The 27196-nt window shown below is 33.6% G+C and overlaps 1 protein-coding gene across 5 annotated transcripts in view; it reads right to left on the bottom strand.

Annotated features, from left to right (window-relative positions):
- LOC113398868 (muscle calcium channel subunit alpha-1-like) overlaps positions 1-27196 on the bottom strand; it is a 56680-nt gene that overhangs the window by 10026 nt on the left and 19458 nt on the right. For 3 of the 5 annotated variants that reach the window (XR_010309696.1, XM_064219217.1, XM_064219218.1), the window contains exons 2-32: positions 17019-17227; positions 16328-16433; positions 14749-14888; positions 13521-13627; positions 13029-13181; positions 12411-12604; positions 11762-11865; positions 11506-11678; positions 11220-11329; positions 10800-10915; positions 10622-10724; positions 10213-10364; positions 9595-9805; positions 9399-9519; positions 8738-8826; positions 8353-8453; positions 7836-7948; positions 7212-7359; positions 6860-6995; positions 6369-6532; positions 5920-6007; positions 5719-5826; positions 4610-4662; positions 4046-4183; positions 3809-3923; positions 3173-3303; positions 2352-2496; positions 1722-1802; positions 1354-1470; positions 551-736; positions 138-237 (exon numbers count right to left, since the gene is read on the bottom strand). Coding sequence is in view for 4 of the 5 variants with exons in the window: in XM_064219217.1 (XP_064075287.1) it covers positions 138-237; positions 551-736; positions 1354-1470; positions 1722-1802; positions 2352-2496; positions 3173-3303; positions 3809-3923; positions 4046-4183; positions 4610-4662; positions 5719-5826; positions 5920-6007; positions 6369-6532; positions 6860-6995; positions 7212-7359; positions 7836-7948; positions 8353-8453; positions 8738-8826; positions 9399-9519; positions 9595-9805; positions 10213-10364; positions 10622-10724; positions 10800-10915; positions 11220-11329; positions 11506-11678; positions 11762-11865; positions 12411-12604; positions 13029-13181; positions 13521-13627; positions 14749-14888; positions 16328-16433; positions 17019-17221 (4006 nt within the window). In the remaining variant the exon portion in view is untranslated. Of the gene's footprint in view, positions 1-137; positions 238-550; positions 737-1353; positions 1471-1721; positions 1803-2351; positions 2497-3172; positions 3304-3808; positions 3924-4045; positions 4184-4609; positions 4663-4852; positions 4961-5718; positions 5827-5919; positions 6008-6368; positions 6533-6859; positions 6996-7211; positions 7360-7835; positions 7949-8352; positions 8454-8737; positions 8827-9398; positions 9520-9594; positions 9806-10212; positions 10365-10621; positions 10725-10799; positions 10916-11219; positions 11330-11505; positions 11679-11761; positions 11866-12410; positions 12605-13028; positions 13182-13520; positions 13628-14748; positions 14889-16327; positions 16434-17018; positions 17228-27196 lie in introns of all 5 variants that reach the window. The other 2 variants (XM_064219219.1, XM_064219220.1) reach the window with 2 other exon arrangements.

Below are 27196 nucleotides of genomic sequence, written 5' to 3'. Positions count from 1 at the left end.
GTAGTGATTAGCTTTGTTTTGACGTACGGTCTGACTAATCAAGTCTTAGCTATACCCTCAAATTTAACCGTTAGTTACTTGATAGTAATCTGAGAGAGATCTGTGAGATGTACCAAAATCATGTCAACTTAACTCACCTGTAGCTGATCTAAACAACACCATCAATGCGCCGCCAAATGTTTGGAAATTGTTGTTCTGCGTGATGACCTCGTCGTCTTCTTTCACCTTACCAAATAACTGCAAAAACAGTCATCATGTCAAATTTGATCTATAATAGTACAGTAATTCATGAATCAGTATAATAATCTCTATTTGTATCTTCATTAAAACACAATTTTTTGTTTATCAACTATGTCAGCCATTAAAAATTGTAAATTCATGTCATGATCATTTAAAGCGTCTCTTATCTCACTAATTCAACTTACATCAGAATTGTCATTGGTCGATACTAGCGGATGATTTATCAGACGACCAATAAGCGTTCAGTATTTAGTCAAATTAATAAATCACATTTTGAATAGCCTATCAGAGAAGTGAAAAAAGTAATTACCTGCATACCGACGACGGCATAAATAAAGAACAGTAGAACAATTAATAGCGCTACATAAGGCAAAGCCTGAAAAGACTTAATAAAAGTCCAAAGTAAGGTTCGAATACGCTCCCCTCGGGAAAGGAGTTTGATGAGTCGCATCGCTCGAAAGAGACGGAAGAAGGCAATATACTTAAGATGAGTGCCCTGAAAAGAGATTATAAATATTAAAATAATTATTTTATTACAAAAAAAGTACAACAATATTCGTTTGATTATAATTTGTTCATGTTTTAATAGTAGTATTTTAATTTCTCACAACACCAATTTTACATAACATAATAACATAATCAGCCTGTAAATTTCCCACTGCTGGGCTAAGGCCTCCTCTCCCATTGAGGAGAAGGTATGGAGCATATTCCACCACGCTGCTCCAATGCGGGTTGGTGGAATACACATGTGGCAGAATTTCGTTGAAATTAGACACATGCAGGTTTCCTCACGATGGCCCAGTGGTTAGAACGCGTGCATCTTAACCGATGATTTCGGGTTCAAACCCAGGCAGGCACCACTGAATTTACATGTGCTTAATTTGTTTATAATTCATCTCGTGCTCGGCGGTGAAGGAAAACATCGTGAGGAAACCTGCATGTGTCTAATTTCAACGAAATTCTGCCACACGTGTATTCCACCAACCCGCATTGGAGCAGCGTGGTGGAATATGCTCCATACCTTCTCCTCAACGGGAGAGGAGGCCTTAGCCCAACAGTGGGAAATTTACAGGCTGATTATGTTTATGTTATTATAATAATTCATATACAAACCTCCTGACTAGCTTCATTCGAATCTTTATTTTCATTGACTTGAGTAACGACGATGTCTATTATACTGCCAACAACTAAAATGAAGTCTGTTGTGTTCCAAGAGTCTCCAAAGTAATTCTGAAAGATTATTTCGTATTGCACTAATATTATTACACAGGACTACGATTATTTTTGGACAGCGTTGTCGTTTTTTGGTCACTAGTTTTAATAATGAACTTGATATGCTAAGATTATTTGTCCTTAACTTTGGGTAAAAGGTTTTTTAGTACCAATTAATCATTCAAAATATATTTTATATATGTCTTGAACTCTATTTTGGTAGAAGAGACTAGATCTTCCCGTATTTATAATTTTATCGAATTAATTACCTTAAATCTAAACGCTGCTAGCTTGAACACGAACTCCAACATGAAAACCGTTGTTAAAAGCATATTAAGATAGTCAAGAACCTGGAAATAAAAATAATATTATTAAGCTAATATTATTAATGTAACATCAAAATAATTTTAATAATGAATGAAGATCATAATTATAATTGTTCAGATACCCAAAAATAATAACTATAATATTTTTTATTAACAATGTCTTAAAAAAAAATATTTTTTTACTATTCTAGTTATTCTTTTTTTATGGTACAGGTACTCGGATGGACAAATGGGCCACTTATGGTATTCGGTAACCATGTAATTAATATTAATCATTCCTTACATCACCAAAGCGACACCAACCTTCGAACCTAACATGCTATGTCCCTGTAGTTACACTGGCTCTTACCATCCAAAACGAAACAATAATACTAAGCATTGCTGTTTTGTGTTAGAATATCTCGTGAGTGGGTGGAACCCAGACGGCTGCGCAAAACCATTCCACCGAGAAAATTAAATTTGACGGAGATGATCTGTCATATTTATCAGAAACTTCACAATTATTGAAATTGATTCCAACAAAATTGCTCATGTCTATGTACGTTAAAATAAGCTTTAATAAATAAGCCTTACTCGTTTGTATTCAGCTCTAGCACCATGGTACTTCATCATAAGCGCGATGGTGTTTAGAACTATGAAGAAAAATATGACGTATTCAAAGCGTTGTGACGTCACGAACCACCACGTCTTGTATTGAATTCTATGTTTCGGAATGTATCTGAAAAAACTCATGAATATGAAATTATCTGTAGACAAGTCTCTCTTTACCCATCTAAGTATAGTTGTTTATAAATATGAATCAAAATTGATCTGATTGACAGTCAAATACGTGCGGCGTGAAATTTATTTGGAATTTATGTTATTGTTGAATATTTAGAGCCGAGATGGCCCAGTGGTCAGAACGCGTACATCTTAACCGGTGATTTCGGGTTCAAACCCAGGCAGGCACCACTGAATTTTCATGTGCTTAATTTGTGTTTATAATTCATCTCGTGCTCGGCGGTGAAGGAAAACATCGTGAGGAAACTATGTCTAATTTCAATGAAATTCTGCCACATGTGTATTCCACCAACCCGCATTGGAGCAGCATGGTGGAATATGCTCCAAAACCTTCTCCTCAAAGGGAGAAGAGGTCTTAGCCCATCAGTGAGAATGTACAGGCTGTTAATGTTTTGAATAACACAAACACATAGACCGATGTCCTAACAAAATATTCTGAATTGAAATCTAGAGACCTTAAGAGGGAAAGTTTTGTTAAGATATCCATTAAAAATAAATTAATATACTTATCCTACATACAGTACTAAATTGGTAGATATTATTGAAGTATTTGGGGGCGATACGAGTTGGTATAAAAGCGTACAGGTTTCCAGAAGACGATGCATAATTATTACCTTCTCACGGGTTTGGCCTTTAATGCGAATTCAATACAATTTCTCTGGTTCTTATCCAGTTCACAATCCTTAAACTCCTGTTCTCCTTCCTTTTGAAAGGTGACTATGACAAAACCTACGAAAATGTTGACCTGGAAGTTTTAACATGACATTTTAATAACATAATATTATATCCAATACATATTGCTAATATGTCACATATACTTTTATTTTATTAATGCAATGGGTAGGCAAAATGGACCACCTGATGGTAAGTGGGTGACCACTATATATAATATATAATATCTAGGGGTGGTGGTGACCACCACCCCTAGATATTGGTGCTGTAAGAAATAATAACCATTCCTTACATCACACCAATACGCCACCAACCTTGGGAGCTAAGATATTATGACTCTTGTGCCTGTAGTTCAACTGGCTCACTCACCCTTCAAACCGAAACACAACGACACTAAGTATTCCTGTCTGGCGGTGTAATATCTGATGAGAGAGTGGTACCTACCCAGACAGGCTTGCACAAAGCTCTACCACCACATAACAAAAATAAAGGTTTCTAGATGATGAAAATAAACAATCTTGTTAACAATGCTACTGATCAATACTTGGCTTAGGTTTGAAATAATAAAGTCCACTTACCATGAAGAAAGCTATAACAATAATATAACTAATATAAAAAAATGCAACTAGAGGTCTAGAATTTTCTATCGGGCCGTGGTCTTCTTTATTTGAATCCATCGATGTTGACAGCAATCTAAAATTATTATTTCAATTTAAGATTAATTTAAATATTAGAATAATTTACATATTAAGACAAAAGGCGACGTTTAACAAAAAATTCAAAGCTAGAATAAATAAAATCACGTGATTTCTTACCCAGGCCATCCTTCAAACGTAGACACGGTGAACAATGTCAGCATTCCATTAAGCACGTTATCAAAATTGAATTTGTTTTTTTTCCACACTCTGTTTTCCACCCTGGCGTTTCCGTTTTCATAAATAAGATATGAACCTCTAAAAATACAAATGAAGGTTACAAAAACATGTTATAGCTTATATAAGATTTTAAATTAACATGGTTATTTTTATTACTACAAGTATTTAAAACGGGATATTTACTATGTTTTTTATTTTTATTTGGTGGAGATAAAGGTTATAAACTGTCCTGACCTGGGATACTAGACATAAATTAGATGGCCACAGGATAGACACGAGAGGAAGGAGTCTAAGCGCAAAACCAGCAATTTTACTTGCTACGGAATTGAAAAGAATGCCATCATCCAGTCTGTGGGCTGCTATTGAGAATTCCTCGACAAAACCCAATAACTTTTTAACAGCTCGACTTGGGACTTGAACCAAGGTACTCGGGATTTGTGGCATTATAAGGTAGCCGTTTTACTAATGAAAGAGTAATAAAAATAAAAAGGGATCATTACTTACTTGCATTCATCTGAAGTCACTTTTGTGATATCGTTACAACTAAAGAATTTCCCCTGAAATCAAACTCGTTTTGAATTAATACTAAAATATAAATTATAAAATAGAAATTTAATTTTGGAATTCACCTGACTTCGCCTCAGTTTTACAGCCGAAAAACTAAGCGATAAAATACATTAGCACTATATACACAATTTACAACATCGCAATTAGAACCTTATAACATCGATATAAGCTATAAAATACCTTAAACAACTGTACGCCGACAACAGCAAACATGAATTGCAACATATGGTTTATAATAAGAATGTTTCCAATAGATTTGATGGAAGCAAAAACACATTTAACAACATACTATTAAAACAAAACACAGTTAACAAAAATACAAAACATTTGTTAATGAAAACCAAACATTACGTTACCGAATCACAGTGATCAACCGTTAATCCCAAAGTGTGTAGTTGTGTACATGATGCGTAGGACATTTTTGTGTAAAAAAAAAATAAAGAATGCGTTAAACTCGGGAACAAAAAAACTGCCTACTTACAAGGCGTTAGTTCTTATATTTATAACAAAAATAAATCAAAAACTGCCAGTGTCCTGATCTGACAATGTGACAAAATCAAACCACATAAATGAACCAAAGGAACCAAATATTTTATATACCTCACTCCTAGTTTCCGAGTGAAAATGTCCAGGTAGGGTTGGATCGATGCAAAAGAAACACACTAAAGCTCTTAACTGAGTCCAAAAAATCACAAATTAAAACAATTCTTGTCGAAATAGCACACAACACCTTTGGGCTAAAATTTAAGGCTTGAATGAAAACAAAAAAGCATGCAACCTAAAAGAAAGCGAATTTTTGGACCCACGGGCAAGCAAAAACTGGTTAGTACACTATTTCTTAAAATACACTTAAAAGCCTCACACACAAAAAGAAACGAAATCAGATGATTTATTTGGAAATTATGAAATTCAAAGTGCAGGAAAAGATCTACAGTGCAAAATACTAAGATACTTACTTCCGATAGGATTTTAAGAAATGAATGAGATACCCAAAGGTGTCGTTATATTAAATAAAAAAAAATATTTTCAGTAGAAATTATCTCTACCTTGAACATTTGCACCCCCATAACCGCAAACATGAATTGCAGAAGATTGGTCACCAACAAAATGTTGCCTATAGTTTTTATAGCAACGATCACGCACTGAACTACGTGCTAGAAATCGATAAAAAAAATCTATTACTACTACTTATTCTAAGCAATATTTCTATTTAAATTAAGAAATACAAAGAAGAATTATTAACTGACCTTTAATCCTTTCGCTCTGTTGATGGCTCTGAGAGGTCTAAGAACTCGGAATACTCTCAAAATCTTAATGAAAGACACGTTATTTATTCTGCGTTAAAAAAAAATACAATACGTTATAAAATTGTGATAATACTTTATTAATAGTAAATAATAGATATTTGTGAATTTATGAAAATTACAAATCGTAAGCTGAATGTATTGAGCGATTAATGAATATCTGATTATTACGACTTTGAAACTTCGGTTGAATGTATAACAATCATCAGCTGTTATCTTAGAGCATAACATGATATGATTGCTTGGTTTTACAGGTAAATGTAACCATAAGAAATGATTTATACAGTTCCAATGTCTATGGACCCAACTGATCAACTAACAGGCAGCTATTGGTCTAGCTAAGAACAAAAATAACAATTCAAATATAGTCATATAGATCACAGTCTACTTACCCACTTAATGATATCAGAGAGACGATAACGACCAACAGATCGAGCAAGTTGAAAGCTGATCTACAGAAGGCGTCTTTGTGCAAGATGAAACCATACGTGATCAGCTTGAAAAAGAGCTCGATAGTAAAGACCGTGGTGAAGAAATAATCAATTTTGCGAAGAACCTGAAGAAAAGAATCCATTTTTAATTAAATCTCAACGATGTCATCTTAAATGATGATTATAAAGCTTAAGCAATATTATACTTGTTGACTGTCAGGTAGGATATATATGATAAAATTGGATTTAAATAACATAATGTATTTCAAATGTCGGAAAATAGTAACTACTGAGCTTATTGTTGGCTCTTCTTGGTAGAATCAACACTCTGGACCGGTGATAGGTTTACTTTTAATATAGTTCTGTAACATGACAATTTCAAAAGCGCTTGTAAAAGCATACTAGAGTGAAGTATATTTTGATACTCTCGAGTAAAATATTTATTCACTAACATCATTCCAAGCCTCGTTGTTTTTGCCTCCCACGGGGTCTTCCATGGCCAACATGAGAGACGACGCCAATATACAAAGCAGAATCAAATTTCTGAACCAAGAGTTATTCTGGACCTTGTAACAGGAGACTCTAAACCTGTCGAGGAAAACTATGACATAAATACAAAAACAAAAATGTAACAAATAAACGGAAGGATGAAGGTTTGTGTGCTATGAAGTTTTAAAGACCAGTAAAGCCGCGTGTTCAGCTAGTATTGAATATTTATTACTCGGCTTATTTGTTTATTCAATTCGATAATCAATTAATTAATTTTTCTGACTAACATTTATCAATTTATAGTGAAAATCGTACCAATTTGTTTTAGAGAATATAAAGAAGCTACTAGCTTCTGGTATAGGTTTCTCTTGGGTCTTAATCTCCACTTCTGACAATCGTCTAGGTCGGGCTGATATAGTTGGCTGCCGCTTTGGAGGAGGCGTTTCTTCCTTCTTGATATCACCTACCAAGGAAAAAAAGTCTATTGATATACATATAATAGATTTAACAGTTTGTCAACGAATATAAAGTAAGATCATCAAACCTAAAAACATGTTTAAGTGTTATGTTACAAAAAATGTCAAGTAAGTAATTTACTTTTAATTTATAGTATGTTCTAATAAAAATCTTTTAAGCAATGAGGTTAATAGTCAGATATGTATATTCCTTTTTATGGCATATGTATGCAGTCAATTAGGACACCTCATGATATGCAGTCACTACTACAAAATTGACTATTCCTTACATCACCGATGCGCCAACAATCTAGGCAGCTGAGATTTTATCTGTAGTTACATTAACTTACCCCTAAACCAGAACACGACATTACTAAGTATTGCTGCTTGGCAGTAGAATACACGATGCGCTGATGGTACCTTACCAGACGGACTAGTACAGAGCCCTACCACCTAGAAAATTTATGTTTTTTCGTAAACGTACCATTTTGCTTAGTCGTGATAGCTACTAGTGCATTATTAGCGTTATCTCCTTCATCTTGCGCTTGTTCTTCCACCTCTTCTTCAGATCCTGTTTCCTCGTATTCACGTTCTGACCTAATATACAAAGTAATGAAAACTGTTATTGTAATTGTTTTATTATTTAATGTCTGTTTTTTCGTGTTACTGTTAAGAAATCTTTAGATAAATTGTACAGAATTACTTTCTTTACGTATAATTTGTAAATAGTTTTATTACAGAATCAGGTATGATGCAAATAATTACCTTGCTACTCGTTTGTAAGATCTGTATTTACGGCTGCATGAAACAGTGATTATTAAAATAGTAAGATATAATAGAAAAGCTAGATATAAGACATTTTAAAATCAAATTAAATCTCTAAACAAAAACGACAATTATAATTAAAAATTATCCAATTACAGATATATTATTTGTTCTTATTTTTAGAATAGACTGGTAGTGGACCAGTACACTACAGATACAGTATGACTAATATATACCCCTCGCTGGAATATCCTTCTTCATCATTAACATATTCGTCGTCAGTTTCTCCTCTTTCTTCTTCAAGTTGAGGATTACCAGCTTCAGGATTTTCAGTTTCCTGGAAATATATATCATTAGTTAAAAACTGTATATACAGTAATATACATAGGTAAACAGATAGGAAAATTGTAGTGGATGGATCTGGATGGTAGGTGGTTATATCAGTCCATAAATATTAGTACTGTAATAAATATTAAATATTCCTGATATGGCGTATATTACGATATACTATACTGTACACAAAAATACTAAGTATGTATTGCTGTTTGGCGGTAGAATGTCTGATAAGGGAGAAGTACCTTACATACACATTTCTAAAAGTTAATTCATTAAAGCCGTTACCTCTTTTTCTTTTACAATTTCTTCATCCATGTCCTCAGCATCACCTAAGTTATCTACAGCGATAGCCAAGAACACGTTCAGTAAAATGTCTGAATGTATAAATTAAGGAATAATCTAAGTTTAATGACGAGATCTATGGACCTGTTCACACATAAAGATGACCTACACGTCACGTTATTGTCGGCATGCATTAGTCTGTGTGAGTGGCGCGCATACATCTATGATATCAAAATATACGGAAACTGACTAAAAGAGAAGACCGCAAAAAATACACAAATTATATCATATTTGTTATTTAACGAATCGGTGCGCCCTCGTGAGTGAATAGATTTATAAGGAGTGACAGTCAGTAGACACAATTATTAGGGAATAATTATACACTCTGAATTTATTCCAATATGAAATAAACGAAAAATGTTCCATATCGCTGTGCTTAAAAGTTTGAGAGTTCTTTTGCCAATGTACAAGACTCAAAGGACATCCGTAAATACATCACATAGATACTTTATACCATACCAATGTCCACCATAACATTATCGTGATTTTCTAAACATATATATTTATTGTTTTATTTAATTCCAAATTAATTAATTATACATAAATAAATAAGTCGTTTATTTTTTGAAAACTCAACGACTTTTCAATTTCTTTCAAAGGATACAGTTACCACATATGAATATAACGATGAAGTACAAAGACGCAAGCATGCCAGGAGTACCAACACCACCATACGCATTAATTCCGTGATACATCACGACGTTCCAATCCTCACCGGTTAGAATCTGGATAACAAAATAAAATAAAATAAATAGCAGATCGGAGTGAACAAGTAATGTACAGCTATCATGAATACTTACTTGAAACATAGTCAGAACAGCCTGCCAGAACGAATCAAAGTTATGCCTCTCCTTTTCAGCCTCGGGGGCGTAATCAAAGCGTCCTCCAAAAACTTGCATTCCCAGGAGTGCGAAGATCATGATGAAAAGAAACAGCAATAGCAGAAGTGAGAAGATGGACTGTATGGAGTTGAGAAGAGACCCCACTAGGTTAGAGAGAGAGCGCCAATATCTGAAAAAAATAACAAAAATATTTATAAATATTTGTACGATATTTCTTAAAAAAATTATAACTTCTTTCAGTAATCATCAAACCAAAAATTTCTTAGATACTTTATAAATTTATTCTGTAACTGTCTTGTAAACTGTTGATAATAGTGATACGCCATTTTGATACGTGTATCCTATAACTTTTATAATTATTATAGTCATTGTCGCATATCACATGCCGATATTTCACGTTCGTGTTCTGCGATGGGTTTCGAGTTTTTTTTTTACAGAATACCTTCATGAATCCTACATGAACTGTTAAGATAAAAGTGAAGTTAACAACTGTTAGAACAGCTCAAGTAAGTAATAAATCCGATGCTTGATTAATAATAATAGCAACGCTATTTTATAATTACTGACAATACTCACTTAGTGACCTTGAACACTCGCAGAAGACGAACACATCGCAACACAGATATGCCGAGTTGTGGGATGGCACCCTGAGCGGTGAGCGCCAGCTCCACGATCGAACATACCATGACAAAGCAATCGAACCGATTGAAAAGAGACACGAAGTAGCCCTGACGAACGAAATAATAACCACATTATTAATAGGCATTTGAGGCTTTTTTTCTATTTACTCAATATAACAAACACTACTGAGTTTTGCCGGAAAAACGTCGTAAGGAAATGTGCAAACGTTGAATAAAATTCTGTCACTGATATCAAAAAAAGATTCTTACTACATTCCCTGGCTGTTGCTTTTGACTTTACATTACATTGTCTATTTTCCTGCATTGAGCAAATATGAAAATGAATTTATAAGATTTCAACTTACTTGAAAGCCTAATGCGTACATCTTCACTAGCATTTCTAGTGTGAATAAGACCACGAAAAGATAATTTGCATAATTCTGAAAGTAGTCAAGCCAAATGGGTTGCCTGTAAAAATATGTTGTAATTAAAGTTCATGTAAAAATCTGATATTAACATCCCAATGTTCACATTCAAACTTACCGGTGATGTTCTGTTGCTAGAACTAAAGTGTTCAGAAAAACCAATACGATAATGGCCCAATAAAATGTTTGGGATTTGACAGCTTTTCTACAGGCTCTGCGCATGCGACGGTTTACCTGAAAAAATATTTTGAAAAACAATCACGATTGAATTCCTTTTTCGATTTTATTACATTATTTGCGTTGAACATTGCTTACAAAAAAGTCTATTTTAAATTTAGAATATGTGTCGATAATAGATATTTTTATATTTATTCAAACCAATCATAACAGCCAAATCCCCTTAAGTTGGTTTAAGTGATATTTTAAATCATTAATCACTACGCTAAGCATAGAAAGATACATTTATGATTCTCTGTTTATATTTAAGTTTTGATAGTAAGAATATAAAGGAACGCTTTTGAAACAATATTTTACTTACTTTGTCAAATCTTCTGTAATATACTTTACAAGTTGTGCTTTGAATAGCATCACCGTTTGCATTAATATTGCTCTGGGAACCGTCGTTGCTTCTGCGTTCCTTTTTATTTCCTAAAATGTTATTAAACCATATTTAGAAAAAGAATATTTTTTTTATCAACGGTACGTGGTCGTTTTTGGTTTTAGACTACTTAGAATTTTGGTATCTCTAAAGAGGGGATTAAAGTTGAAAATAAGAATAAAATTAATTCCTTGAAATTAGGAACCGATACTAAAAGTATTTTTACCTTGGGAATCATGATCATCTTCCTTCTTTCCTTGATCATTTTCTAGATCTAACTCTTCGGCCACAGTTATCCAATTGAGATAACCTTTTAAATCTTCTTCGAACTGTTGTCTTTCCCTCGATTTCTGAAAGTCACCTCGATTTTTGGCCTTTTCTCTTTCTTTGGAAAATTCTCTGAAATATTTAAATTTATACTCTAGAACAATTTGTTGAACTTAAAGATAATAATATAGATAAGTATTGTGATATTTACTTACCCAGATAACACACCGAGAATGAGGTTCATAACGAAGAAATTACCAAAAATTACCAAGGACACAAAATATATCCACACCCAAGTGTTGCCTTTTACATTTGCTATCTAAAATTGAAAACAAAAAATATTTAGCCAAACTAATATGTACTGATATTATAAATGCGAAAGTAACTCTGTCTGTGTCAGTTGCTCTTTCACAGCCAAACGACTGAACCTAATTTGATGAAATTTCGTATGAAACAAGCGTGAGCATCAAGAAAGGTCTATACTTTTTTATACCTAACATCTGACAACCGACCAACCAAGTTGTACTATTTGTTCACAAATATCTAAATACTAACTGATCCTTGCGGTTTCACTAGTCTTTGCACGTGAGTCGTAAAGTGAGGTTGTATAGACTGTTAACTCTCTCGACAATGCTATCTATTGCCAATAAAAATCAAAATTTTGTATATTCATTTAAACAAATAAAATTTAGATAGAGGTATTAATGGCAATTTTTCCCTTACTCCATATATAGCAGTTATTTATCTAGATGATTATTAATATTAATGGAACTAGAGAATAAAAGGCGAAATTATTACAAACAGTAATTTCAACGAAGTCCTATTTGTTCGTGAAGAAATATAAATATTAAAGGAAATACTTACAGCATACATAATGTCTGTCCAACCCTCTAAGGTGATACATTGGAACACAGTCAGCATGGAGTAACCAATGTTGTCGAAGTTTGTAATCCCCGAGTTCGGTCCTTCCCAGTAACCCTGGCAAATCTGATCATCCGGACACTGATAGCCGATATCTTCATAACGTGAGCAAGCAGTTGGGCTGTCGACCGTTATATCTAAATAAATCAACATTTGGATAATTTATTTTACTTTTAATAAAATAAAACAATACAAAGCATTATTTATCTAGCCTGCTTCCCTAGAGCGTCTCCACAGGAGATTTGTAATTTAAGCATTTCGTCAAAATATTAGAAGTGACGAAGAACGAGTGAAAGAGAAAGAAAACAATAAAATAACAATTGACTGATAATTTAATTAGATTTTGACTAAATTTCGGTAATAGCAAACAACTAACTCATCTAAACAAATATGCAAGATAACGTAAGCATTTATTAACGATCTGCAGTTAAAATAACGCACGAAGTACACAAAATACATCACGAAGTACAGGCCAACACAACTATTTGTAAAATTTCTGAAAGAGGCTCTATTTAAGGTTCTAAATTGGGTTATAATTAAAAAATACGTTAAAATACTTACTGGTACCCTTAAAAAAACAAGTATCGTGAAGGACGCCAGAGAAGAGCTCCAACCCAATGATGGCGTAAATAATGATAACAAATAACACAAGGAATGCAATGTGGAACAAAGGCACCATAGCTTTGAGGATAGAGTTCAATACGATTTGAAGACCTGAAAACAATTCAAACGTAATAAGTTTTAAGACACTAATTAATTTTTGATAATGCCATTCTGAGCAATCTCCTGTATGGTCAAATGTGAATGTGATGTGAATTTTAAATAACGATCACTAGTTGCATGCGTTCGTGTTCGAAGTAGAACATCCTGAGGAAACCTGCATATGGTTAAATTTTACTACGATTGTATTCACTAACAGTCATTGTTTAACCGCAAACATTCTTCCAGAGGAGGAGAATTTTGTTCTTTTACCGAGAGATATACATATATTTTACTTGTGTCATTCTCTTCTTGATAATTAGGTTAGTATCAGAAATTGTAAATTATACAAACTTGGTACTCCGGAAACCAATCGCAGAGGTCGAAGAACTCTGAACGCTCTTAAAGCTTTCACATCGAAGAGATCTTTTGATATATATTGAAGAATTTGACTTGCTATTCTGTAAAGACGAACGGGTTTTATTATTTAAAAAATATTAAAATATATTAAGTGATCGTGTGTTATTTTTGGACGCGATTTTTAACAGAAATATTTTGGTTGGAGGTGCTGAGTAGGTTAAATTAGACACATTTGGTAAACTTAATATAGAGAGAGTGGGTTCATCCTGCTTAGCCTTTGGTCAAGCTGGGTACAGGCCTCGAGGTATGTATTTCTTTTTGCACGGGCTTTTCCTCAACGGTAGCTTTCAGCTACCGTGTCAATGAGTTTTGACCCAGTGGATCAGGGTCTAATTGAACGAGTGGTGCATCCAGTCCTTCATTCGCTTGCCGAATAATGAAGAAAATACAATTGCCTAGTTAAATAATAGATGGCATTTGTATTATGAAATATCTTAACAACAAATTTAAATAAATAAAACCAATCAAAAATTGAAGATAGTATTAATGTTCTACATGATCCTTCGAGTCGGATAGTAATGAGTAAGGAAGTCAGCCACAGTGCGGACGGTGGAACGACATTGCTTACGCAAGATCAGGATACTATCGAAGTTGCGAAGAGGAACTACTATACTGAAGCTAAACTGAATGCGTGTTTGGTGAAAGAGAGAAAGCGAGGAAGGAAGAAAAGAGATACAAAAGTGGGTTTAGTTAGTTTAAAAATGAATATTATTATAAAAAACATTATAAATAGTTTTTATAGCCCTTTTAAGTGGGACATACCGCGCTCTCAATCTCTCCATTAATCCAATCGACCCATTTAAAGAAAAAGAATGAATCTTTTTAGCAATAAAACAAATATATATAGGTAAGTAAAAATTAATTAATGTTTGTTTTTCCTCTAAAAGTTTCTAAGCCATTGATTCGATTGTGACAAAAATTTGAGAATTATTCTGTGTATTCCTGGGGAGAGTAAATCTACTAAAAAAAAAACTAGAATTTCTCATTCTCTATCAATATAAACGTTTTATGCCCACACTTATTTACCCATACCAAGCTGTGTCGTTTAGCTAGCAATATAAATATCGTTGTATACCTATTTTGAATAAGATAAATATTCTGAACAAAAAGATCTAACCGTATATATTTAATTCTCAGATCGAATATAAACATGTACACTCACCCAATAGTAACGATTGTAAAATCGAGACTGTTCCACGTGTTCCTCAAATAAGCGCCGGGATGAAACAGGAACCCGTAAGCGATGATCTTCATAACACACTCCCCCGTAAATATAGCCATGAAAATCCATTCAACTTTTTCCTAAAATAAAAATAAATTACCAATTTTCAATTAAATGCCTTCTTAAAGGAACAGCTCCCTGCTGCTTCCACAAATGGAAACGCCATTAAAGAATAGCGAATATGGGCGTACCAGATAAATCAGACCCACGCAGGTTTCCTCGTGATATTTTCTTTCACAGTGGAACACAAAACGTATTATAAAAACAGGAAGGATGCTATATTTGAACCCGTGATCTTCGGTTAAGAACTTCGTGTCCTGATCACTGGCCCATACTGTCTTTATTTCTTATTGGTGTGTCTTAACTTAGAGTATCATTTAATGAAGGATTTTAGATTGCTTTTTACATCGTTGATATTTTAAAATAAAGCTAGCTGCTCGTCTAGACCTTGATGAAATAGGTTTTTTATTTACTTCCCGATCCCAGAGCCACCTAACTGTTCCAATCTAAGATTTCCACTGACCCAAAGAAATACAAAAAAAAATTCATCGAAATCCAACCGTTTAGGAGAAGTAACAAACACACAGTACAGAAATTTTATATGTATAAATATCAGACAGGAAAAGTTCACAGGAGACATCTGGTTTCCTAATTATTTTTTTATTACCGTATTGAAGCACACGTGGAATTATTTTGATTTTTTTATAATATGATTGAACTTCTGATTTTGTTACAAATTATATAAATGAAGTTAGTTATCAAAAGCCTACCTAAATTCTAAGGTATCCGTCGGTGCAGGGAGACATCGTGTATAATAAACAAATATGTATTTATCGGATTAAATCCTTTTTGGAACGCTTTTGAATTACGCCTTACAGACGATTTTATTATCTTTTAACATTTATAGAACATATATATAGAAAAATATAATAACCTCATTGTTTCGTCTGAGTTGATAATTTACTGTTAGATTTACTTACCACCAAGGAGCGATACTTAGTAATGCTGTGTTTTGAAGCCTGTTTGAAGATTGAGTGAGCCAGTGTAATAAGTATAATAACAGACACAAAGGACATAACATATTAGTTCTCAAATTGATGATGTAAGGGTTGGATAATGTTTTTTTTTTACAATACCAATGGCTATGAGTGACCACTATCGATCAGGTGTGTGTACTTACGTTCGGGCTTGAAAAGTACACTACACTCATTAAAAATATTTATTAACCGCATCCAAATAATTAATTACAATAAAACAATAAACATTGTAAAATAAGATTAGGCGTGAAGTTGTCTATTTAATTGGCGGCTTAGCGAGTAACTTCATCGTGTAGTTTCCACGTCACCTTGAGCGCGTTCATCATAAAAAAATCTCATATTTTTTCATAACGTACCAAAAGAAGTATATCTTGAGAGACTCGTAATTTGATAACAGTATTTGTTTTTTAAATAGTCTTACTTAGTACCAAGCACTTAGGGTACAAGGGAATTGTGTTACATCGATACGAGATATTTCTTACCAATATTTGATTAGTATTGTTTGTATCCCCCGAGGGATAGGGGGTGAACACGGCTAGCGCGATACAGTTTGCGAAGATCGTCGTCAATATCATATACTCGAACGGTCTGATCGTACAATATAGGAAAATAATTTAAACATACAACTTTGATACATAAAATTTAAATAATTTTTCGTTCGTGGAGTTTCATTTAAAAAATTAAGTATGCTTTCCCAGGATTCTTTATTCAAATGAAAAGGTATCACGATCTGTCTGCGATAGAATTACCTACTAAAAAAATATATTCAATAATATTTAGAAAGATATCATTATTGTTCATCCGTAATGCAATTATCTTTTTTTTATATTAATTAAAAGTTATTTATTCTTTTATAGATTAAACTTTTTTATTGTTTTTTTTTATAAATTGACTTTTTTTATTTATTTTACTTTAAGGTACTTAGTTGAGACAAGCTTTATTCAAAAGATTCAATTGAAATGTTTCATAAATTCACCAAAATGTACAACCTTAATTAAAAAAGGTTAAGTTATAATAAGTTTTTCTTTTAAAAATACTATAATGTACCATTTTAAATTGATACCTCGCACATACCCGGTTTGCCCAAAGATCCAGGTCTATTAAAATAGTAACAACACAATTATTCATATTTACGACATTATTAGGTAAATACATTGAATTTTAAAAGGATACTTCCATTCTACAATATCGTAACACAGCTTTCGTAAAGGGTTTTTCAGGCCCAGACACAATAAACTCCGCTTTGGTTTCTCAGGCTGAGGCTTTCCTCTTGGCCTCGCTTGCTTACGAGGCTGTGGTTGAGCAGCTGGTTGTCCTGTATCTGGCGCTTCGGTTTCAGGTGTCGTTGCCGCCGCTGTTTGTGTTTGATCTGCCATTTTTACCTAAAAAATAATAATAAACTCGTGAAATAGGAATGTAGTGTAGTGTAGGTTTATAATACAAAATCCTTTTAAAATATCTACATAAGAGTAAAATAAAACAAAGTCGCTGCCTGCCGTCTGTATTAGGATTTAAAAGCGATTTTCATCAAGGTAAAGCCGAGAATTTCAACTATCCTAGCCGGAAAAAAAAAACAAGAATACCCGCATGAAGCCGAGACGGTTAGCTAGTTTATAAGCTGATCCGACAGACTGTACTGTACTGTAAATGATTCATGTAATCCAAAAATCCCGTCCATTTCCCGGTTTCAGAGGCAACTTTGCCAATTTTGCTCAGAACATATTTCTTCACAATAATTTAAAATTTTAAGGATCGAATGCTCCGTTTACAATTTAGTCTAGACTTATTATAAATTAACGGTTTTTACACTTTTACGGTGACATATATACAGACCGGACGTGAGGTCCGGTTTTGTTGAACCTATGAATGCGTATACCTACCTATAATTCAATATGTCGATAATTTAATTATATTATCCAATTCGATTGAGATTTCTGGCAATTGATGAGCCAATTCCTACATTAATTTCTAATGCATTAATTAAATGCTGCTATTCTTGCTATCGTTCCACGTGATCATGATTTATAATGTTTTAGCTAAGTTAAAATGGTTCAATAGTTAGTATACATGGACTTCAACAAAAAAAAAATTTATTCGAAACCCGGCCGTGCGTCACTAGTGTTGTGCTTAATTTGTGTTGTAATTGATCTTTGAAACTTATTGTTGTAGCTTAGGTAGACGGACGGAAAAATTGACTATCTGATGGTAAGTTGTCCTTGGCGATTCATTTATCATAACTTTTATGGCTAATGCACCACCAGTCTTGGGAACTGAGATGCTATGTCCCCTGTGCCCTTAGTTACACTGGTTAACTAACCCTAACTGGAATACAACAATACTAAATATTGTTGCTTGACAATAGAATAGTGGGTGGTACCTACTCAGCCCGGCCTGCACTACCAGCACAAAGTTATCCTCATCCTAAGGAAACTATGTGTCGGATGAAATGAGGCAGATTATACAAGTATCCACCAAACCGCAATGTTGCCACGTGGTGGAATTTGCTCGAAACTTTCTTAAAGGGGGAGAAAGCTTTAGCTACGTAATACATCTACAGGCTGTAATTTTGCTTTTAGTTGAGAGACAATCAGGCTAAAAATACATCCAATGCTATACCTTTGACCATAAACATGAGCTCTGATTGAAGTTCCTACAATGCTTTAATGATTAGTTTTACTGTGTCAACAATGGTAAGTGTTTTAATATATTAGTGATTCGTGGTAACCCTGTCTGGGTACTATAATTAAATGCACGTAGCCCTAGTACTAAAGTCTTGTATAAATTCCTTGATATATATAATAATAGAAAAACCTTCACGTTTAAACGTAAGTGACATAAACATGTCGTTAAATTATAAACCAACACGTAAATGTTTCAGAAATAATAAGATTTGTAAGTTTACGATCTCCGAAACGATAAAGATTCTTATTATGAATTCAGATATAAGCGATATTTATATCGGCAGTTGAAAGGAAAAGACGCTGTAGCGCCAAAATGGTACTAATGGAAAATGATATTTAAAATAACACATTTAATCCTCATTTCCTTTAAGTATCATTTTAGCGCTTAAGATTTTATTCCATTTCAGTGATGATGTATTTGAATAATTTATGTTGTTCCGACGTCTTGCAGTTTGTTTTATACTGTTTTTATTATTAATACCTGTGATCGAAACTTGCCATTTTATATGAATTTTATCGATTTTTATGTAGGACTAACTAAAACATACTGTTGTAATTATATCAAAATAATAGGCGACGCTCTTTAGTGTGATGCCAAGCACATCTTTGGAAGGACGCTCAAATGATACCACGTCCAAAAAAAACAAATTCTTCCCGGGAATACGTCGAATTACCAATAACCCTGTATATTACATTACATACATTCACAGCCTGTAAATTTCCCACTGCTGGGCTAAGGCCTCCTCTCCCTTTGAAGAGAAGGTTAGGAGCATATTCCACTACGCTGCTACAATGCGGGTTGGTGGATCCACATGTGGCAGAATTTCGTTGAAATTATACACATGCAGGTTTCCTCACGATGTTTTCCTTCACCGCCGAGCACGAGATGAATTATGAACTCAAATTAAGCACATGAAAATTCAGTGGTGCTTGCCTGAGTTGGAACCCGCAATCATCGATTAAGATGCACGCGTTCTAACCACTGGGCCATCTCGGCTTCTATATATACATATAAATTCAATCGTATTTAATCAACCGCTAAATTTGTAATTTAATTAGATGAGAACATTAACTATTGTATTTAAAATCTAAATTCCGCCAGTGGTACAACTGACATTGACACAGGACATCAAACACATACTCTTCTCTGAACTTGGCAGTCGGTTAAATCTTAAACGTAAGATATCGTAGTATATTTTGAATGACACGCGAAATCTTACGAAGTGATTGATGACCTTGTATGTGTGTGTGTGTGTAGCGCAATGAACCTTTGTAATATGTGTAGGTGTGTTTCGTTAACAATAATATTTACATACGAACTATTTCAATGGACATGATGGATGTATTAGAGAAGATAAAAGTGATTACCTTATCATTTGAAATTTGAATTATTCCCCTATAAGCAGCGACTTTATAAAAATATTGTTTAATTAAGTAATATAAAAAAAAATATTTTTCTTGTCCAGAGGATGTGTTCCACGCACACATAAATACAAGTATATTTTCATGCATATTACACACATATAAAAGCTAGATTTTTTTTTAAATTAAAGGCAAACATAAATCAAGAGTTAAATTAATTTAAATGACAAAAATAATATTGTACGTTCTATGTATTTATATGAAACTGAATATCTGCATATGAAATTCTTTATTATATATAAAAATGGAAATATATCTGTTTGAAATTAAAAGGCTTCGTATGATCGATCATCGTAAAAGCTTATTTATTTACATAACATAATCAGTCTGTAAATTTCCCACTGCTGGGTTAAGGCCTCCTCTCCCGTTTGAGGAGAAGGTATGGAGCATATTCCACCACGCTGCTCCAATGCGGGTTGGTGGAATACACATGTGGCAGAATTTCGTTGAAATTAGACACATGCAGGTTTCCTCACGATGTTTTTCTTCACCGCCGAGCACGAGATGAATTATAAACACAAATTAAGCACATGAAAATTCAGTGGTGCCTGCCTGGGTTTATTAACAAATTATTTTTTTATTAAATAAAGAAAGACAAACAGTATAAAACAGGCAATTAAGATAAAATAAAAATAAGTAAAACACAACTTGTTACAACAGTAACAACTTAAATGATAAATTAAAAACAAATAAAAAATAAAAATAGTAAATAATAAAAAAATCATGCAATAACAGATTATATTAAATTAATTTACAGAGTTTCAAAAAAAAAAAAACCAAAAAGTTAATGATGTTTAATTTCGTAACTAATTTTAAATTTTATTTCTATTAACGACATAAAAAATGCGAGTAAATTAGGATCATAATGTTTATTTTATGGCAATGTTTTTTTATACTAATCCCTTTTTTATAAATCGCCACTAAATAGCGCTGTAGAACTAACATCCAATCAAACGCTTGGAAAATTGGTACCAATATAAACGTCGTAGGAATGTGACCGAATCAAATCATTGCGAATGATTCTAAAAATAGCTCGGACGACTGTGAAAACCTTCCTGAGATTCCAATTAGCCGGACCTTCGCAATCATCCTGGGATATTCGCAACAATCCGATTTGTACGATTATCCAAAGACTTATTTACAACGACATATACTGAGTTTTCTAATTCTACATATAAAAGGCAAGGATTTTCATAAATCGTGACGTGTGTTTAGTGAAACTCTTTACATTGAAATGATTACTACAACTATATAAACACACTGACTATCGTGGAGCGTCTTCCTTTGGTGTGGTTGAACTTTGGGATCAACTGTACTAACTTATTATGGTTATGATATGTTACATAAATAAACCTTAACTTAATCGTATCTGAGGGCAGGGCCGAATTAAGCAAACGGGGCCAAAAAAATTCAATGTTAAAATTATTTGCCACCTATTGGGTAATTTTTTGTGGGTTAATAGTTTTGGGTAGTTAATAGTCCAGTTGATTATTATATGCCTTGCTAGGCTCTGACAAGTACAAAAAGTCAGATGAGATTGCCTGGAAATTTGGAAAAATTGGTGGGCTTTGTGCAAACCCGTCTGGGTAGGTATAGGACTTGCATCTCATAAGATATTCTACCATCAATCAGTATTAGTAGTATGTTTATTGTTGTGTTCCGGTTTGAAGGGTAAGTGAGCCAGTGTAACTACAGGCACAAGGGACATAACATCTTAGTTCCCGAGGTTGTTGGCGCATTGGTGATGTAAGGAATGGTTAATATTTGTTACAGCGCCATTGTCCTAGGGGCGATGGTAAGTACCATCTGGTGGCCCATTTGCTCGTCCACCTACCGATATCATAAAAAAAGAATTGATAAAAAACTAACAATTGAAAACTGATGATACTACACAAATTATGTAATGAATTACGCTCAGGCAAAGATGAATGGGTTTAAATATGCGGGGCCCCCTTTTCGCGCGGGTAGATTTTGTGACTGTTTGATTAATACCTTGTTCAGTGGGATATAAAAAAATATGGAAATATGCATGTCGAATTTAGAAGTGCTACTTCGATAGTCTAGTGACTACTGTAAAAGGCTACAGATACGGATCTCCCGGATTCAAATCAAATCAAATCCGTCTCAACTTTGGATGGATAGAAAAAGGTACTTAAAACGTATTGACAGACAAGTATAAAAAGTAAAATTTTAGGTTATTTTAGACCACCATGGACGTAAACAAAACAACTCAATTAAGTTTCATCACAAGCAAGCAAGATGAAAGGTTTAAGAACGCAAAGAGAACAAACACAAGCATTCATTTCTATTTATATACAGATTTATATGTACAAAAGTACAACGACTTTGAAGTTTCATAGATTTTTTTCAATATATCTTTTGTATGTTACCTCATAACTTCGTCATTTATGAACCGCTTTAGAAATTCTCTTTTTATCTAGACACTCGACCAACGAGGCAGCCTGAATTTTACATTAGATGACCAGCATACAATAAATTATAAAATAATACCTCGTATACTTACTATGAAAAATATATTGTATTTTTTGTTTTATAGTTATGTTGAATTAGCCTAGTATATCACACGGCGTCCTGCTGTTTAAGTAGCTCACCCAACGGGGGATGAAATTGCGTCAGGTTTAAAAGCCTATCGTGGTTACTGATTTTTTATTTTTTCATAATAAAAATGAATACTTTTTAACGTCTTTAATATAGCTACATATTTTAATATATCTATAACATTAGAAGACCCACAGCGATAGGTTTTTAAACGGTTGCGGTTTGAATTTCGAATCAAGAAGTTATTACGTATATTTATTGTTTAACTTGTGCTATCAATAAATTAAATTAAGTTAAGAAAACAATGATAGAGAGAGAGGATTCTTTCCGCTTGGCCTAGGCCAATCGGGGTACGGGCCTCGAGGCATGCCTCCTTGCCCGGGCATGTCCTCAACGGTAGCTCTTAGCTACCGTGTCATTGAGTTTTGACCCAGTGGCTCAGGGTCTTGTTGACCCAGTGGTGTGTCCTGTCTTGCTTTTCCTTGATGGTTGTCGTGTTCGGGTGGGTTTCAAATCCGAGAGATTATCATATCCGGTGGGAAAACAATGATACGGATTATAGGTCTCATTTTTTTATGCCATCGGTCATTTCATTTTGTTTTTCTCGCTATAATCTGTATATCGAAGCGATGTTGATTTTAATTCAAAGGTGAAATGAAGCGTTCATCAACGGTTGTAAGTACGTAAATTATTTATTCTGTAACTTAATTTGTTTATATATTTTCCTTTCTTTATTTAGTTGTAAGAACTACAACGTAACTTAAGGTTTTGCTTTGATTTGATTGTTGCTCGTTTCACTTGAATGTTGATATTACCTATAATTTTGATACCACTTAGTTCTTAACTGAACGTGTGATAGAAATACATCGTATTTGACTATTGCAGGTGTTCTAAAAAAATCTAAATCAAAGTCAAAATATTCTTTATTCAAATAGGCTCATAAAAGCAATTTGGAATCATCATGTTGAATTTAATTTCTTCTACCATCGGTTCGGAACTAATTCTACCGGGAAAAACCGACACGAAACTCAGTATTTACTCATTTCCACCATTCAAAAATCAACAAAGAATAATCCACGCTTTTATCATTAGTATATTCTTGTATTTAGCCTTCGACGACCTCTGTGATCGAGTAGTTGTACACTGGTTTTCATGGGTACGCCACTCCGAGGTCCCGAGTTGGATTCCCGGCCGAGTCGATGTAGAAAAAGTTCATTAGTTTTCTATGTTGTCTTGGGTCTGGGTGTATGTGGTACCGTCGTTACTTCTGATTTTCCATAACACAAGTGCTTTAGCTACTTACATTGGGATCAGAGTAATGTATGTGATGTTGTCCAATATTTATTTATTATTTATTTATCAACGTTTCTTTGTTATGAGAATTAAATTAAATTAGCATTAATCCTGTAATAAGACGATTTAAATTAAGTATTCACTTAGAAAAATAATTTTAATTTGTGTCAAAAAATCGTTTTGAAGTTTATGTTAATGGAAAATATAAAAAAAAAAGCTAAGTATGTATTGACTGTGTGGAAAAAATCAGTACATTAATGTCTATCAACACGTAATCGAGCAGCGTTTTGTAATTAGTTCCACGTTTCCTTTTCCTGTTTAACAGGAAATCAAGAGTGGGATGTTTATAGCGTATCCATGTTTTTAATTAATTAAAACCGTTATTAGAATCAAAAGTTATCTGGGCTTCATCAGTATTTACTTGGTACAAGAGCGTTATCTTAAATAAAAAAAAATTGCTTCGACTATTTATTACTGAAGAAAAGTAACAAAACTTCAAAGTTTTAATAATTTATGTAGACACTTGTATATTTCATTGATTTAATTTCCCCCCTGAAGGTCGTCTATAAGGCCAATGATGCATTTTTATATACGTCTGTAAAATTTATTTCACTGTATTATTTTTACTATGTGTAATAAATCATGTTTGTTTTTCAAATGCAACTTCTACCCGCATTTGATTGGGAGAGTTTGCAATGGCTTTACTTGGTGGTAGGGCTTTGTGCAAGCCCGTCTGGGTAGGTACCACCCACTCATCAGATATTCTACCGCCAAATAACAGTACTCTGTATTGTTGTGTTCCGGTTAGAAGGGTGAGTAAGCCAGTGTAATCACAGGCCCAAGGGACATAACATCTCATCATTGGTGGCGCATAGGTGATGTAAGGAATGGTTAATATTTCTTACAGCGCCTTTGTCTATGGGCGGTGGTGACCACTTACCATCAGGTGGCCCATATGCTCGTCCGCCAACCAATGCCATAAAAAAAATGGTAGTACTTATATCTTCTGTACCTTTAATAATGTTTATGAAAAATTTCATAGTGATCTGTTGAGTAGTTAAATCGCGAAACATAAGAAATAAACAAATAATAATCAAACATACTTTCGCATTTATAATATTAGCAAGAAGGTTCAATGATATTTTTATTAATTTAGATATTTGAAGAAACGTTTTATTTTTTTTAATAAAACCAAAAATACAGGCAAAGTCGTGCATCTCAGGCATTCACTGTGTAATAATAAATATACTGTGTTTAATAATATACACGTACCAATAGAGTTAATCTCTTTATGGTGTTTGTTGTCAGCACTTAATAAAGGGACGCCATAAAATGGCCCCTTTCAAAGCTATTAACTATTAATTAGGACAGTTAAGGGTAACAGTTGAAAACGATTGTGTATTTTGTGGAAGATCGACCGCAAACTGCCTGCAGCCCAGCCTTATGTTTAAGACGGGCTGATTATTCTTAATAAAGAATTAATCTTAATTATACTTCCAAAATCTGTCACGTTAATAAACAAATTTGCAAATTCATCAAATTGTAGTCTCACTCTAATAGATAAGTGCTCTAATGCTGGCCCGTGAAGTCGCAGTCGAATTGAAAATGTTCTCAAACAAAACTTAATAAACGATATTATTATAATAATAATAATACACTTTATTTCAGATAAGTAGCATCCGTACTGGGTTAGTAAAAATAATAATTAATAGCTTACAGTCTATGTTAGTGAAATATTTATTATTAATTAATATTTCGTCACAAGTTCGTTGCCGGTTATACATAAACGAACAATATGACGCACAATTGGACAATCATATCTCTCAGCTGCTGTCTTTAGGATGGAGTTGGAGCTGGCCCGTACTCTGCAGAGCATCGAGGCAGATTTATGTCTGATATGCATAGAAGTCAGAAACATTAGCCGTCGTGAACATACCTGACGCACCGCATAACCGCGGCAGCCCCATCAACATCCTAAATCCATTATTATATTGGATCCGCAGGGCGCCGAGAGCTCGCTGAGTGTTTTAATCCAAAGGCTGCATGTGTAGAACACTTGTCAATAAGCTTTAAAAAGCGTCGTTTTAACATCGACGCTACAACGTGCAAACCTGTGCGCCAACACATTACAACGAACTGCCAGCGCTCTACGTTCCCTCTCAATATCCATTTTGTAATTGTACTAATACTATTTTTAAGAAAACATTGTCTTTCTAACGCTATATGGGCTAGTTCAGAAATAACGTTTTTTTATTATTAAAAACGGAATTTTTGAGGAAGGCGAAGTTTTTATTGGAAATAGTGTTGTACTATAATATATATTAATCAGGAATAGTTTTATATGACAGAGCTATTGCAAACCGACTAAAGAATAGCGTTGTCCTCGTTAAAACCACAATGAACATCATAACGGTTCCGCGTTTTATATACGATATCAAAATCCAGCTTCCGCCCCCCCTTTCATTAACTGATGATAAATGTTTATTATGTTTACCAATAATCACATGGTTTATTTGGTGATTAATTGCTTTGCGTATTGCTAACAAATTATCACGCTAATAGCTAGAATAAAATAACAGACTTTTTAATACTATACTTTTTTTTTTTTCAATTTAAAATCACCCTGTATAAAGTTTACAAACTAAGTCTTCTACGGTAATCCAACTAAACTAACCTAATTTAAATGTCATTGCAAACTTTCCCGACTCGTGGAATACATTGTGATTTATTTGTTTTTATTTTTTAATTTTAATGCATAGATATTTTATTATTATAATACTTATATGCGTATATTTATGTAATTATTTATTATTGTGTTGTTTTAGGTTACGGTTTTACAAAGAGTCTACCATTACGCGATCAAAATTAAATAGAGCCTGCATTCTCGACCGTACCGTTCAATCTCCATCGTGTCTTCTCCATCGCACGTGACATTGGCGAAATAATCTGAGCCGTCTTGGCACAAATAAAGCCACAATTGATTCGTTTGGGAACAAATGCACTGGCTTATATTTCTACTGCTTTCATATAAATGCAACAAAACTATGGAAATCAATATAGCTGTCTATCTCCTTCTGTTAAAAAAAGGAATAGCTTTTCTCTCTTTTAATATACATATATAATATATACAAGGTACTTAGTATTTTTTACTAAATATTTCTAATCACAACACAATACCTATATATATTATATAATGCAGGTCACCTACAACACACGACCCATAGACGTTGGTGTTGCAAGAAACATTAACCATTCCTTATATAACCAATACGCCACCAACATTGGCAGTCAACATCGAAGATGTTGGTATGTATGTATGTATATATTGTATATATGTCCTACACAATAAAAATTTCTAATACAGAAAGTGACCCAACTCCGAGTAAACATATTTAA

This window comes from Vanessa tameamea, chromosome 26 (assembly GCF_037043105.1).
Source record: "Vanessa tameamea isolate UH-Manoa-2023 chromosome 26, ilVanTame1 primary haplotype, whole genome shotgun sequence".
NCBI lineage: Eukaryota > Metazoa > Arthropoda > Insecta > Lepidoptera > Nymphalidae > Vanessa > Vanessa tameamea.
Note: the sequence above shows the minus strand (reverse complement) of the source record. Positions and strands in the feature narration are given on the sequence as shown.